The following is a 15,980-nucleotide window of genomic DNA, read 5'->3' as shown; positions in this document are numbered from 1 at the left end:
AGTGCATTATATCTTTTAATTATGTAAGCACATGATGCATTTGAACAGAAATAAAACGTTATGAATATTTTTTAAATTAATTTTTTAAAATCAAGTAATCCCTGCGTGCATGTACATCTCACATGAATAGATGAATATTACGAAAGTAGTATCGAACACATGGTTTATCGAACTCACCAAACAGTTTCCAGAATGTATAGATATGCAAATCAATAAAGAATTATAATTTTGTAATTATAATTTTCTTTAAACAAAGTTCAAGCAGACATTCAGAAAAATCCTCATGTTTTTATTTTGGATGAGCTCTAGTCCATCACTGGTAGACAATTGTCACGGATTCTACTAGCTATATAGGTTAGACATCTGAATTGAAAATCATTACACTAGTTTTCAATACAAACTTTTCTTAAACATTCTCAATTGTTTTCACTTTTGTACTTAAAAAGACAACACAATGGGTGCAGATTGTATTTCTCTTTGTAGGTTAGATTTATCAGAGAATGATGAAATGCTTGATGTTTAGCAAGTAATGAGGCAAAATGTTTACTAGTATTCTGCTGTTATTGGTAAATATTTGAAGAATATTATTTATCAAGAATTATCTACAGTTAACACTTTTGACTTCATTTGAAATTGTTTATAATCAGGCTTAGATATGAGATATCATATGCTTATTTACCTTATAATGTTTATACTAGAATATTCTATGAATCAATATAGGTTCACTAGTAAGAAATTCTAGATTAAGTCATAACCATAACCAATCAAACATAACATCAAGAAACTTGTTACGCTGAGTAAACTTCTAACACTTCAGTAAAAGGGTACATTATTTTGTCTTATATACCATTATATTTGTTCAAATTCACAATCTGTCTGTAAAAAAAAACAAAGTTCAGTAATAAGACAGTTAGTTTACCCTTATGGAAAGTATTAAAGAGTTGTTCAACTTGAATTAGTAATTGTATGTAATTAAGGAACATAATATTTTATATACTTGTATATAGTGAAATCAACAACCTATTTTCTACACCTACAAATATAGTTTTTAGTTTGGTCAGAATGCTTTATTTAACCCTTTGCAGTTTAATAAAACACGGAATTTGCAAACTCCAAAATAACTAGATTAGTAGATGACTGCAGACGAAATGTATCTTTACAGTAGACTTCACAAAAGTAGTGAAAACATTGAAGATATTATAAATTGAAACGCATCATTTCACATCGTGACTAAATACCATAAGTATTTCCTTTATAAGTTTATATATGTTACATGTGTATCTAAAGTCCAAAAAGCATTTCTAGTTAAAAACGTATTACAAAATATACCTTATACGGATTACAAAATATTCCTAATACGTATTACAAAATATACATTATACGTATTACAAAATACACCTAATACGTATTACAATATATACCTAATACGTATTGCAAAATATACCAAGCATATTAGCATAAAAAAGGGAAGAAACACTTTGCTCTACAGAAACCGCACATTTTTTTATATTTTTTAGATACTTGTAACGGCAACTGGATATGACATTAAATGTCCGGCCAAAGCTGAATGGAGGCTTAGAGGAAACATTTCGTGTTCTTCGGAAGACAAATATGTTTGTTTGTTCCATTCACTGGAAATGAAATATACGGAAAATTGTTTAGGTTTAGATCTAAGTAGAATAGGTAAAACATATTTAAAAAATAATACAACTTTTTAAGGTTAAGCCCATTTACATTCTTTAAAAAAAATTCTTCTTGATATTTTGAATTGTTCGACATTGTAGGAGATATCTTATAATGGAATATCATAGTGATTTTAATTATATAATAAAAAATACATGCCGTATGAGTTTGTTCGCATGACGCGAGTTTCGTCCATGCACAGAAGACACATAAGTGACGCTTTGATCAAGAAATATTAATGTCAGACAGTATATTAAAATGAGGACCTTTGAGGATCATCCTATTTCAAAATATACATATTCATAAAAGTAAGCTATCCATAAATTATTATGACTCATTTATGGAATGTGTTGCAGTATGTGCTGTAATTATGTTCATCAAAGTAATAAAACTAATCTATAGTCAAGACATCAATACATCAAGATGTCTGATTTAGCTTTAAACATTTGAAATAGTATCATGTTCATGAAGATTAAAGTAAAAGCTAATCTTATAATTTTTCGGATTTTTTAAAATAATTTTGTGAAAACAAATATTGATAATTATGAAATTGAGATAAAAATATGTTTAAGGAATATTCAAACGCATTAAAAAACAAACAGAAAAAAACGCGATCAGTTGAGAAATAACATTACACAAAACATAGCGATGAAAACCAAAGACTAACCAACATTAATTTCACTAAAACTGGGATATATCTCAGGTGCTCTGAAAGGGCAGAAAATCTTGTTCCACATGTGGTATTCGTTGTGCTGATCATGTAAATACAAACTACAATATTCAATCTACACTGTTACAATGAACTAAATATGGAACAGAAATCGTTATTTTCTTTAAGGTAGTAAGCTAGTGTTTCAACCGTTGTTTAACCTAGCCAAGTGTAATGACGGAAGATATCAACCTATTGTGTTCACAACCCATGGAAACAGTGAATGTATCTACAGTAAATCAAAGTGTGCTGATGAGGGACAATTAGTATTCAGCAATGATTCTTCTAGCGCCGATACTGCTTGTCGCTGTGACTACACAAAGGGGTATGCCTTTGTCACAAGACCAAAGAACCGTTGTTTCTGTAACCCATCTGACGAAGATTGCTCGTGTTTTAGATCTACGTGTACAACACTGTCTGCAGGTGAGTTTTTATTAAAATAAAAAGTGATCGACATGAACAGTTAACGAAAAAACAAATCCCATACCTTGTGTTTATCTCTTAAATGTGTACCCTTGTATATACCTTGTAAAATAAACAAATAGAAGATTTCACTACCGATACTAGTAGCTGATTGTTGGTTTCAAATCGTATGTTGTCAAGGCATTCAATCATCTGATATGGTGCAACAAACAAGCTATTGTTTAAATTATTTCAGCAATAACAAGACCGATACAAATTGCCTGTAGTTGTTTAATTGATGGTCAGGGCACATTTAAACATATCAATAACCTAACATCAACGTCAAAGAGAAGCAAAAGCCAAGCATTTCTGGTTCTGAAAAATGTTGTCCCCTTACTAAATTAAATATTTGTCTGTTTTTTTTTCTAATTGAGATTATGACACCGTGATGACTGCTGTATCCCTAGTATGTCAATTTTAACTATTATGTCTGTTTTGTTTACGCATCGTTGTAAATATAATTGAGTTTGATGTGACTGTCATACAAGTGAGAGGTTAAGCGCGTTAAAACCAGGTTCAATTCATCATTTTCTATATTTGAAAATGCCTGTACCAAGTCAGGAATGTGACAGTTGTTGTCCATCCGTTTGGTGTTTTGTATCAATTGATTTTGCCATTTGATTAGGGACTTTTGAATTTTCCTCGGAGTTCAGTATTTTAGGGATTTTACTTTTAGGTTACATAACCTTTTTTTTGACAAAATTTGTCGGAATTTCGGGTAATTAAAATTTAAATATTGTTATCTATGATGAGCTTTATTATAATTAAATAAATTGATTTGTCTTCTCCGTAGATTATCAATGCGTCACTGACGGGGATATAATGGTGAATTCAACGTGCCAGAAAATACTTCCAAACATGTAAGTAAGATCGTTGCTGGAAAATTCTATCCTCTAAGAAATGTTATTGTATTAACCTTTTTAAAAACATCTTAAATGTGGCTGTTTTGCTGAGTATAAATTGAAATAAGACGTGTACATTTTTACACATAACAATCATGTATTTACATATGCTGTATCATCTGTAAATTTGATCGGATATTGTTTTATATTGTTTTCGGATGTGTCTACTTTTGTGTTTCAAATGTCTGGTTATGTAAATGTATTTCAGTTGTTTCCTGTAATTAGTTAATACTTCAGCTTTATCATGTACATCTTTTGAATATTCATTTTATTAAATTTACTGTTTGCAAAAGTATAAATTACTCTAAATTATAGGGATTTTCTGGTAACTTAACAGAAAACCCTTGCCGTTTTTGGCACAACCTTTTTGATCTTTTGGTCCTCGATGCTGTTCAACTTTGTACTCGTTTCGGCTTTCAGACTTTTGTATCTGTGCGTCACACATAGGTCTTGTGTGGACAAAATACACTTCTGGCGTATTAAAATTTTGAACTTGTTGCCGTTTGTTGGCTGTTGTTCGTGTGATTCTTTGTCAATTGTGTTCTCCAATTTATTTATATTGTAGTCCTGTGTTGTCATTTTGATGTTATATTTCACATGGCCATAAAAGTGCGAGGTTTGGCATGCCACAAAACCAGGTTCAACCCACCATTTTTTTCCTTTAAAAATGCCCTGTACCAAGTCAGGAATATGGTCATTGTTATATTATAGTTCGTTTCTGTGTGTATTACATTATAACGTTGTGTCGTTTGTTTTCTCTTATTTTTGAGTGTAAATTCACATTGCGATAAGACGTGTCACGGTACTTGTCTATCCCAAATTCATGTATTTGGTTTTGATGTTATATATATTATTCTCGTGGGATTTTGTCTATGTGTGTTACATTTTAGTGTTATGTCGTTGTTCTCCTCTTATATTTAATGCGTTTCCCTCGGTTTTAGTTTGTTATCCCGATTTTGTTTTTTGTCCATGGATTTATGAGTTTTGAACAGCGGTATACTACTGTTGCCTTATTTATATCTTATTTTTTCTTTCTTCATATTTTACAATAGGTGAAAACTGTCAAGAAAACAAATACAGTCGGCTGGAATCGGTCTTACAGTTGTGATTATATAACATAAACATATATTATTTTAAAGATTACCATGGAACTTAAAACGGAGATTTTTAAAACATATTGAAGAACTTTTTTGCTGATTTAAGACTTTTTCCTTTAAGAATTAAAAATGTTATAAATCAGTAATATAGATCATTTTTTTTTTTGGGTACATTTACCTTAATCATCATGATCATGTTAAATCGTTAAAAAGTAGAAGCAGCAAAATCGCTTACTTACCACTGATTTGTTTTTAAAAATACACATTTTAGAAAATTGCGGAAGACATATATAATTGTGGTATAATGAAATATTTTTTTTTCATAAATTGTGAGTGAGGCACGAAGAAGAATTAAATTGATAACCGAATTGATGACCTTTTTATATATGCAATTGAGTAAATTGTTAGAACTATTAACATGACTCTTTTTCAGACCATACAACACAGATAAAAATACAGCCCAGTTAAATGAAAGCAGCACAAAAGGTTATAATTTAAAGATAATATTTTTACTGAAAAAAAACAATGTCAAAAACTTGTTAAGTCAAAAGCAAAATCCCCCCAAAAATGAACTCCGAGGAAAATAAGAAAAAAGGCAATATCAAAAGCTCAAACACATTAAACGCATGGACAACAACTGCCATCGGACCATATGAGTATATACCCATATGGTCATGACCATACGCGTATGGTCCAAATACTCATATAGTCCGGAACATATACACATGTTTTGTTTAAAATGAGATACGTCTTATACGTCATAAAAAAGCTGCATTGGCCTTGAGTTTTAATTTATTTTTTAATATTCAACAATGTTTGATAATGACGTTCGGACGCCATTCTTCATTTAATCAAACCAATGCAAACAGCAAAAACAAAAGTTCAAACAAAACACTTTAAACGAATTGAAAACAACTGTCATATTCTCGACTTAGTACTAGAATATTTTGCATGCCGTTTGAACTCTATGGAGATCGAATCTTATTTAAAAATGACATGTTTAAGTTATCATTTTAGGCAACTCCAATGCTCATCACGTTGCATATATCATCATTGCTAGTATAGTTGGTAAGTACACGTTTGTGATATATCTGTAACACGCAGAGTAACCCATTTTAGAAATGAGGAGGTGTGCCACTGAAACATCTATCCACCAAAAGTGTATGAGGATAAAATAAAGAATGGAAACAGTAAGGCCTTCAACAATAACGAAGCTGCTTAAAGGAAAAGTATTCTAACAAATCATACACGCTAGGTAATTAAAGAAAAAACACCATACGAATCGACTACAATACATTTAATACCACCAAAGCTAAAAAGGCCTGTTTGATTTAGCTTTCAAGTCTTTTCTTTGTTATATAATTAAGATTCATTGAGTAGGTGTGTTCCAATACATATCATTTGCTGTTATAACCTGAGTAAGCTGAATTCTTTTAGAATACATATAATATTCAAAATAAAATTTGATTATTAAACGGAAATGAATCATCAATGCATCTTTTATCAAAACAAAGAGGTTCAAATATTTTGTTAAAATGTGTTTTTGTTTTTAATAGTTGATTTTATTTAAGACAGAATTTTCATACATTTGTAACATATCTAGAACGAGTTTAGAAGTTACAGGTTATAGTGTATTCTTCTATGATCACTTACATATTTTGTTTTCAGAAACTTGGTTTAATAATTTTGTCGTCAAACATAAGTCATATTGTTTAGAGTCATTACTTTGAATAAAAAAATAGCTTATATAAAATTATGAAAAGGAGCAATACAATCTAATGATAAATTGCACTGTTTCCTTTTTTCAGGTTGTTTTGTTTTTGCTGTGATAGTGTTGTTAAAGGTCGGCGACTTTGGTAAGCTCTTTTCTACTAGTATAACAAAGACACCTAACTTATAGAAGAAAAGAAAAGAAATTGGGTCAAATAGGCAAATAAAGCGTTCATTGGATTCTTCAAACACTCTTACACGCACACAATAACCTGGAGAATGAAATTTGTATCCATAATTAGAAGTTTATCTATTTGAAGAGAGCACATATTTCCTGTTTGTGTAAATGTAGTTAATATGATATTCCGTGTATCAGCATTACTAATTTCTAAACAAAAGAAAACAAATATAAACAAAATATGAAAGTAAAGACAAGTTCAGTTGAAGGGATTTGAAAAATATCTTAAGCCACATTGTAATTGTCATGCGACAATGTGTCTTGAATATTGGCAAATAAAATGAATTAATACATGATAGTACATAATCTTTGTCAAATTAGGCTATAAACTGCACTTAGTAACCAAAAATTCACAAGAAGGTATCCTGTATCTCAAACAGATATCTACAATGTTCATATAATCTTCATTGCAAAATAGAGTAAAACGTAAGTGTTTAGTAATACCAGCTAGACTCATTTTTACAATATTTATGTTTATAATTATTGTTATGCAAAACACAATGATGCCAAAGTTTATGCCCGTATAAAGATGCAGTACGTGATGACAATGTTTTATTTATAATGCAATGTCTCTTTCATGTCAATTTCATCAATATTACTATATCTATTTTAAATAATCTTTATCTTTATCTTTGTCTTCTAACAATATATGTAATTGCAGATGACGTGTCCGTACGAACTAATGAAAATAAAACGACAATTATTTAAACATTCAATGAGCATTTTTGTTCTTATAATTTGCCGTTACACTACAATCGCAGTTTAGAGGAAGGGTTTGCGTCTTCAAATATTTAACATCGCCACATTATCTATGTTTCTGACCAAAGTCAAAAGCATACAGTTCTATGGTTGGCGTTAGTTCATATCTGTCCTATTTGTTTTAGGTAGAATGCATTATTATCAATTAAGCTATTTTTTTCAATTGAATTGTAAAGGTTATGTATGTTGGGGCTTTTTATAGATGAAATACGGTATGGTGTTCTGTGATTATTGAAGGCAGTACGGCTTATCGCTGCTTGCATCTATTTGATTTGAACTTTGGTTAACTGACAATTATACCACATCTCTTTATTTGTATAATCATCTGTTAGACAAAACATGTTTTGAGACACGTTATCAAACATACCGTTACTGAGCAGATATCCCTATATATAGTTGCAGATGACATATCAACGCAAATAGATGGAAATGAAACGACAGGTATGTTAAAGTGTTAATGAATATTTATTTGTTAGAATATACAATAAAGTAAATCAATGTCATTAGACGTAACAGAAAAATTACTCCAAGTTAAATTCAATATGGGCAATCCCTTATCAAATGACAAAAATAAAAGGTTCAAATACACCTAACGAATGTGAAACAACTTTCATACTCCTGACTAGGTACAGGCATTTCGTTGAGTAAAAAATGGTGAATTAAACCTGTTTTTATAGCTAGTTGAACATCTTATTTGTATGACAGTCGCATAAAATTATGTTATATTTAAAAGAATGTGTGAACTAAACAAACAGAAAATATGTTAAAAAGTCAAAACTGTGTTATAATCTTAATTACAAATAGAACAACACAAAAACTCCAACTTATATATCAACAAAAAAAAAACCACCAACATTAACATGTATATATAAGGCAAAAAGAAAAAAATGAAAGACAAGAAAACTGATCCTGACATGACACAATATAATGGCTAGATGTATGATATGAACCGAACAGCGCCAAATTGCAAAAAAAATGTACATTTTTTGAACTAATAGAAAATGTATTTGTTTTTGTTTGTCTTTTGTCAATTAGATGATGAAACACAAAAGTTTATACACGAACTTTTCCTAAAAGGTGAATGTGGAAAACATCATTTTGCAAGACTTGTTTTTATTGGAAAAAACGGAGTAGGAAAAACAAGTTTAATGAAAAGATTGCTGTGGCACAACAAGGAAGATGTCACTTCTACACAGAGTACAGACGGTATTGAAGTTGAGAAATGCAATATAAATATCGCTGATGGGAAATGGAGCCCATGTAATAGTGAGATTCTATTTGTTTATTCAGTTTAAGGTTTATTCAGTAAAAACAAAAAGTGTGCCGTTTATTACATTAATGTATTGCGTTACAAGTTTGAACAGCTGTGAAGACAGTGATGTTGTGTTAGTGGTCTTCATATTTACCATTTAAGCCGATTACAAAATTACTAAGCGACTATGAATAGATTTAAAAACCAATAATTTTTTTTTGGCAGGGAACTTAAACTAGAAAACAGTAAAATAATAAAATTCCGTATTCCAAGGAAAATTCAAAACGAAAACTCCCTTATCAAATGTCAATCATAGTACAAATGAAGCGATTTGAAGCAAATACCGGTAATCATACCCTTTTCAACAATAAGCAAAACACATACTGTATAGTCAGCTTTCAAAAGCTCCACTTGACAAAACGTGTTACAATGTTACAATTCAAACAAAACAATCAAGAATTTGCTTGATGAAAAAACAATATACAAAAAAGCTTAGTTTGCAGAAGGCTTTTCATTAGAAAATGTATCAAGATTTTGCTACCTATTATATAGTTATAATAATGAAAAAAGCAAATTGTTATGTCGGTATTGTCTTTATAGGGAATCATATTCAAATTGATAAAAATTTGTCCTAACCTAACGGCTTTTACAACTTTTTTGTATGACAAAATTTTATATAATATCACGATTAAGTGTTCAAAAATGTGTTGTACCATTTCTTCAGGAATGCTGAAATGATTAATCTGAAAGTAGAGCAGAGGCAACTGATATCATATATTCAGATCAATCCCTGGTGATTACTTTTCGGATTTTGATAATCGAATTGTACAAATACCAATAGACGAACAGTAAAATTTTATCCTAATTTCATTTTTTTTTCCATCTTACGGTAAATATACAATTTCTAATATTTTATACACGGGTACCCTTTTTACACAATGAGGAGTAACTAGTGAAACAACCATTGTTCCATCATCATTTATTCTTTATATGATCGTTTAATTCCGTCAAAATCGATCATAGAAATACCGTATTATTATCAACTAACTAAGTTAGATAAAGAATCTTTTTTATCTCATTTGTTTGTATAGTAGTGAAAATATTGATGTTGTAATTTTTATGCCCTTTGTGTCCCATAATTGGAAAATAAAATATCTTCTTCTTCTTTTTTCTTCTTCTATTATATAGAGATTATAAGCTGCTGAGTTAGGGTTTTTTCAAATAACGTTTTACCAGTTTTTTAAACACTTTCGTCAGAATGAATTTGATAAATTATAGATTTATATGCAATGCTTAACTTTTTTTAGGATGATCTTGAGTTTCAGATTCTATGTGCTGACGTTGTGTGTCGTGTTAACCTACTGTACAGTTCAACTTATTTGTAAAACCATGTCTTACAAACCTTTCCTTATGTACAATTCTTTATCAAGTGAGATGTGAAAGTGGTTTTCCTATTACTTCGTTGGTTGATACATCTGAGCATTTGATTTTGTCAGCTTTCTCGACTTTACCAATATCGAATTGGTTTGGATTTTTTTTTTTTAGATAAAAACCATAGAATACAACCCATAATAAATGTGACTTCGTCTTAATGACAGCTTTACTAGGATACTACAAAACACCTAAAAACACTTACACAATATTTGTATTTAATTTTAAAGATAAAAGAAACATCCAAATAATTGTTTACATATATATGTGTATTTGTTCATATGCTTTGTTGTCTTACAAGGAAAGAAACAAAACGTATACATATTGCTTTTGATTCACATGTTTACTTATATAAGTGTCGTTTAAATGCTTCCAGAGATTGATGATGATCTAACTAGATTGATTCACCAAGTTTATAAAGAGAAGAATCTTAATGTAGAGTATGCAACTGCAGAGATTGTTGATAACGAAGACCCTTTTCTACGTTCAGCCAATTCAAGAGGTTTTTTGGACATGCACCATTTCAAAGATTTTGATGAATCTGATGACATAGGTATATTTCACAACGATACTGACAGCAAAGGTTATGAAAGTGACGACATAAATATACTGAACTACGATGCTGAAAGTAATAAAAGTGACGATAAATATAGATTGAACGACCTGTACGATATTGACAGCGAAAGTAATGAAGGTGACAGTAGAACAGACATTAATTCAGTTACCTCCAACAATAGGGACAGTCATGTAGCAGAAGATAATGATTTTAATCAAATTCAACCGCATAACTTTAAATTAGAACATGTGAATGACAGAATCAAATCTACCAGCTACCAAAATGCAAATGAGTCTGAACCTGTTAACGATGACAATATAAACAAAATGACCTCTACAATTATGAAATCATATCTTAAATCTACGATAGAGGAGCAGAATGATATGTTAGCGTTTTGCTTGTTGTGGGATTTCGCTGGCCAGAAGGATTTTTATGCCACACACCAAGTCTTCCTGTCAAAATGCGCGGTGTATTTGCTTGTTACAGATAGTTTAGAGTTCAGCACTGTTGAGAACCAAGGTCTAGATTTTGAAGGCTCGGCAAGTAGGTTCTTAAAATGAAAATAACTAAAACAAAATACCTTCGTCATATTGTAATGCTTCTTAATTCTGTATAGGTTTCAATGATGACCTGGTAGCATAGTAAATGCAATAGTTAAGCTACCACCGGTACTGTGATACATTTTACAAACTTGAATTTTGAAACATGTGCTTTGAACCTTTTATCTCTAAATAACATAACACATCTATGTAACTGTCATATACATATTATTATTCTTGGAACCTAACGTTATGTCATATTGTAATTTATCAAACAAGACCAAAAAAAAATGTTCTGTTCGAAGAAAGACATCATTGCATTTATTTGGATGTCACATATTTACAGAAAATGAGATTTTATCACCATTATGCAGTTTATTGCGTCACTTGTGTGATTTTGATGAAAATGTAAATGTTTACACTAATTACTTTTTGGAACAATTCCGTTAATGATGTTTATTCGAATTTGTTGATGCAATTGAATATGTGCAACACAATTTGTAATAAGTTCCTTACGACTATTTATTGTTTTATTAGAATAAAATGTTTTATACCTTTAAAATTGTTTATATATATATATACATTGTATAAATATAAAAGTCTATAAAAAAGACCAACCAGCAAATTTACTATGTACCGGATCGTCTAAAATAGGCGATTCTATGCAGATAAGGAAAAAATTATATCAGTCTAAAGATTTGCACAACGGTACTGATATAAGATGTTATAATACGAAAATGTTGTTATCAAATCGTGTTCACAAATATTTCGGCTCAACAAGCTTCAAGTGAAGAAGGCCATTTGTTGAGCCGAAATATTTGTCAACACGATTTAATAACAACATTTTCGTATTATAACATCTTATATCAGTACCGTTGTGCAAATCTTTAGACTGATATATATATATATATATATAGATATATATTGATAGATTATGTCAGTTTCTGGTTTGACGCCATCCATTGCTACTGGTCAACTACAAAGAAAGGCAAACTCGACCCTCCGATCATTGTTGTTTGTACAAACGAAGATAAAAGAAAGGTACACATTTATAGATTTATAGTCCTGTAATTAGATTACTTCACATAACATGTTCACTATAATAATATTTGGAATACTCCCGTTATTAATCGCTCTGGTAACTTTTAAGTAATATACAAAAGTCAGTTTATCATATACTTGATGGTATGGTTATACCTCATGATAAAACTAATTTGTACATGTATTTATTCATGAAATTTTAAAAATTGCTTTAGTCGTGTGATATGACTTTTGTTATCAACAGCTTCCGGTTTATATCAACTGCTTCCGGTTATTATCGAATGGTTTTCTGTCACAGGCACTTGTCTCAGATTTGTTTCCCTACATACCTTAATATAACACTAGGTACTTAACAATTTTTTTTTTGAAAAATGACACTCAGTCCCGAATTCCCGTTATTTGTCGATTTCTCGGTTGTCAAACCTACTTGAACTTTTTTCATCATTATAGCACGCTTTCAAGAAATAATAAACAGTATAGAGATACGTGTACAAAACACAGACCACCTGAAAAATGAAATTGGTGTCAACGACAAAGAACGTTACGAAATATTACTAGATTCAATTTTCGGTTCCATCGGATTTATCCGGCAAAGCCCAGTATTGAGGACTGTACACGGCCGATAACTTGTAACTTTTCATTTTGAATTATCAGGTGTATAATATACATCTTTGTTTTGCGTGTCCGAAAGTGATATACTAGTCATTACTTGAAGGCCGTACGGTGACCAATAGTTGTTAAATTCTACGTCATGTGATCTTTGCTAGAGAATTGTCTCATTGTCAATCTTACCACATCTTTTTAGCTTTCTATGTTCCTCAAATTTCCCCCAGAACTATAAAACATCGATGTTCGGGATTATGAAAATGAATAAAATCTTTCCTTTATTTATAGATAGATAACCATGAAAATGCACCGGACATAAACTGTTCATTTCAAATTTCCCGTAGTTACTTTATAGAAACTCATTGACAGACCATGGTTATTTAAAAAATACTTGAAAAACATTTTCCGTATAACGTAAGATAGTCGGATAAAACAACCATACGATTGGAGCAATGCAATACAAACAAAGTATGCTATCAAACAAAATTAAAAACTTTTAAATGTAACAAGATAGTACGAATCTGTTTGATTTAACGAATTTGCATATTTTTTTTTATCGAAATGAAAATGTTATAAACTGCTGCCGGTTAATATTAATAAGAAGATGTGGTATGTATATCACTGAAGCAACTCTCCATCAAGTCACATAGTATAAAACATTCCATAATAATAGTACGGCCTGAACACGGAGCTTTGGCCCACACCGAACAGCAAGCTATAATTATAACGGTCCCTAAAATGACTAGTATACAACAAATCAAAACGGACAAAGAAAAGTCTAATCTATAAGTACGGCCATTTCGCTACGTTATTTTATAGCTTTTTGGTCAGTTCAAAAATAGCAAGTAAGCGTATCACTGGGGTTTTTTTTAAATAAGAAGTAACACTGGTGCTTAAAAACAATCTTACACGAAACAGAAATATAAACCGTACATTAGTTTTTATCAATCGTTTCTAACTATAACATTGTTTGATATTTTTCTGTGATCGATTGACTCCTGTATAAGTTTGTGCTAAAATTAATGGTGATCACAAAAATTTTAAACTATGCTTGTATTGTTTTATGTTTTATAAAAATGTTTTATTTGTAAATGTAATAATTTAAGCCGGTGAATCTTATAAAAAAACAACATATGAAACTTTATTCATTTAACATTCACGGATGGGTAATTATTTAGTTAGTTTATGAGAATCCCTATCGGTTGACTGCTTAGATAATCCGTTTATTAAAATGTAAATAACTTTCACCAAGCATCTGTCATCTGTATATAATTTTGAAATATAAAATAAAGTATATACTTGAAATATACATTTCTTGACCAAATATAGATAAGAACTAATAGTTTCATTAGAAACAAAAAAAATGTTAAAGCACATCTTTGAGATATATTACTGATCATTATATCGTAGAAACGGAATGAATGCATACAGGACTATTTTATGTCAGAAAGCACGACTGCAAAGTTTTTTATGACACATTTTTACAAAAAGTTATCGTTCCTTGCATATCCAATATCAAAATTATATAGGGAAAAATGAATTGTTTTTAAAGTTTTCATACTTTATTTAATGAAATAGATATACAGTCACATTAAAAGACCACAAAGGAATATCATTCAAGCTATAGAAATTTTATTCATAAAGGAGGAGTAACCCTTGAAAAAAAAACATATCAAGGGTGGTCCGTTTTATTCAAAATATTTAAAATCTTAACACGACTGAACACGATCTTACAGCTACCAAACAGATTTTTTACCTTTGGTCTGATTTGATCTAAACGTGATCTAATCAAGTCTTATTTGAATGCTAGAGGAGTCTGTCTTGTTTATCTTGACACGACTGATCTGACTTATCACGGTATATATGAAAAGAGTCTGAGTGTCTAAACAGGTCTTACCGTTTTTTCCTAGCGGTAAATTAAGTCGATCAAGACTTGATCAGACCAAAATAACCGTTTCAGATTTAAATCTGGCTTTTGGTGAACTTTTACACGGCGAGAAAGAAAGTTGAACAGTGGAGCTCGTTAGCAATACTTTTTCAATCTGAACATGCAAATTGAAGATTATGTTATATATTTTATAATGAACATGTTCGCAGAACAAAAACATTTATTTTGTAAAAACATTTATTTTGAGAGTCCCAGGGACCATATTACTGGACTGTTTTGTTCACTTATTCCACGTGTTTTCGAGTAGTAGTAGAATCTTAGTAGTCCACAATGCATTGTAGTTCATTGGGTCGATAGGTCAGTTTTTCAAGGCCATTTTGCCTTTGTGTTTTGAAAATTACTATGCAAATTTATTCTGACGTCAAGAATCTAGAGTTCTCGACCTGAGTAACGGACACCCAAAATTGAATGTCATTTTCCATTTGGCACCATGCACAAGGAGTAAAACCACTGTTCATATATGATTGAATTAATCCAAAATAATGTATTTTAATCTACTGAACGTAAATGAAGTTACAGTTATTTAAATGAACTTACTCTGCAATAATTCCAACTTGTTTAACTTTTTACACAAAGTCCCCGAAATTACTGGATTTATTATGTTTGAAATCGCAAAATCAAATGCACAAGCTGATTAACCAAAAAGCCTGAAGTAATATACCACAGGTAACATTAGTCGCTCAAGGGAGCTCGCGGGTAAAAGATTTTCAGAAAAAAAATAAACTTTAATTTTTCATTACAAGTTTTATTTCTTATCTTTAGTTGTTGTTACTTTATCATATGGTACAAACATCATTCCAAAAAATTAATTCGTGTTGGCCTTAGGTGACTTTTAAAATGTAAATATCATTGAAAAAGCTCCAAATTATCTCCCTTTGGTGCAAAAAAACCATGTTTGGCATTAAAATTGAAATATCTTTTTTTTTACTCATCGGTGACCTATATTTTTATTGTTGTTTTCAAATAAACTGTACATAAACTAAATAATTGTAAAATTTAAGCGATTTCTGTAATTAAGTTCTTTTTTTAATTCGATATTACCTCTAT

At 30.4% G+C, this 15,980-nt stretch overlaps 1 protein-coding gene across 1 annotated transcript in view; it reads left to right on the top strand.

The window, feature by feature from the left end:
* The first annotated feature begins 483 nt into the window (after positions 1-483).
* LOC143055269 (uncharacterized) overlaps positions 484-15,980 on the top strand; it is a 95,001-nt gene continuing 79,504 nt past the window's right edge. The window contains exons 1-11 of the mRNA XM_076228400.1: positions 484-566; positions 1,518-1,683; positions 2,522-2,815; positions 3,648-3,714; positions 5,287-5,339; positions 5,871-5,921; positions 6,662-6,709; positions 7,957-8,001; positions 8,596-8,826; positions 10,620-11,342; positions 12,270-12,379. Of these exons, the coding sequence (XP_076084515.1) occupies positions 540-566; positions 1,518-1,683; positions 2,522-2,815; positions 3,648-3,714; positions 5,287-5,339; positions 5,871-5,921; positions 6,662-6,709; positions 7,957-8,001; positions 8,596-8,826; positions 10,620-11,342; positions 12,270-12,379 (1,815 nt within the window). The 5' untranslated portion in view covers positions 484-539. The remainder of the gene's footprint in view (positions 567-1,517; positions 1,684-2,521; positions 2,816-3,647; positions 3,715-5,286; positions 5,340-5,870; positions 5,922-6,661; positions 6,710-7,956; positions 8,002-8,595; positions 8,827-10,619; positions 11,343-12,269; positions 12,380-15,980) is intronic.

The sequence above is a fragment of the Mytilus galloprovincialis genome, chromosome 12 (genome assembly GCF_965363235.1).
Source record: "Mytilus galloprovincialis chromosome 12, xbMytGall1.hap1.1, whole genome shotgun sequence".
Classification (NCBI taxonomy): Eukaryota; Metazoa; Mollusca; class Bivalvia; order Mytilida; family Mytilidae; genus Mytilus; species Mytilus galloprovincialis.
This window is presented reverse-complemented; position numbering and strand designations above follow the sequence as displayed.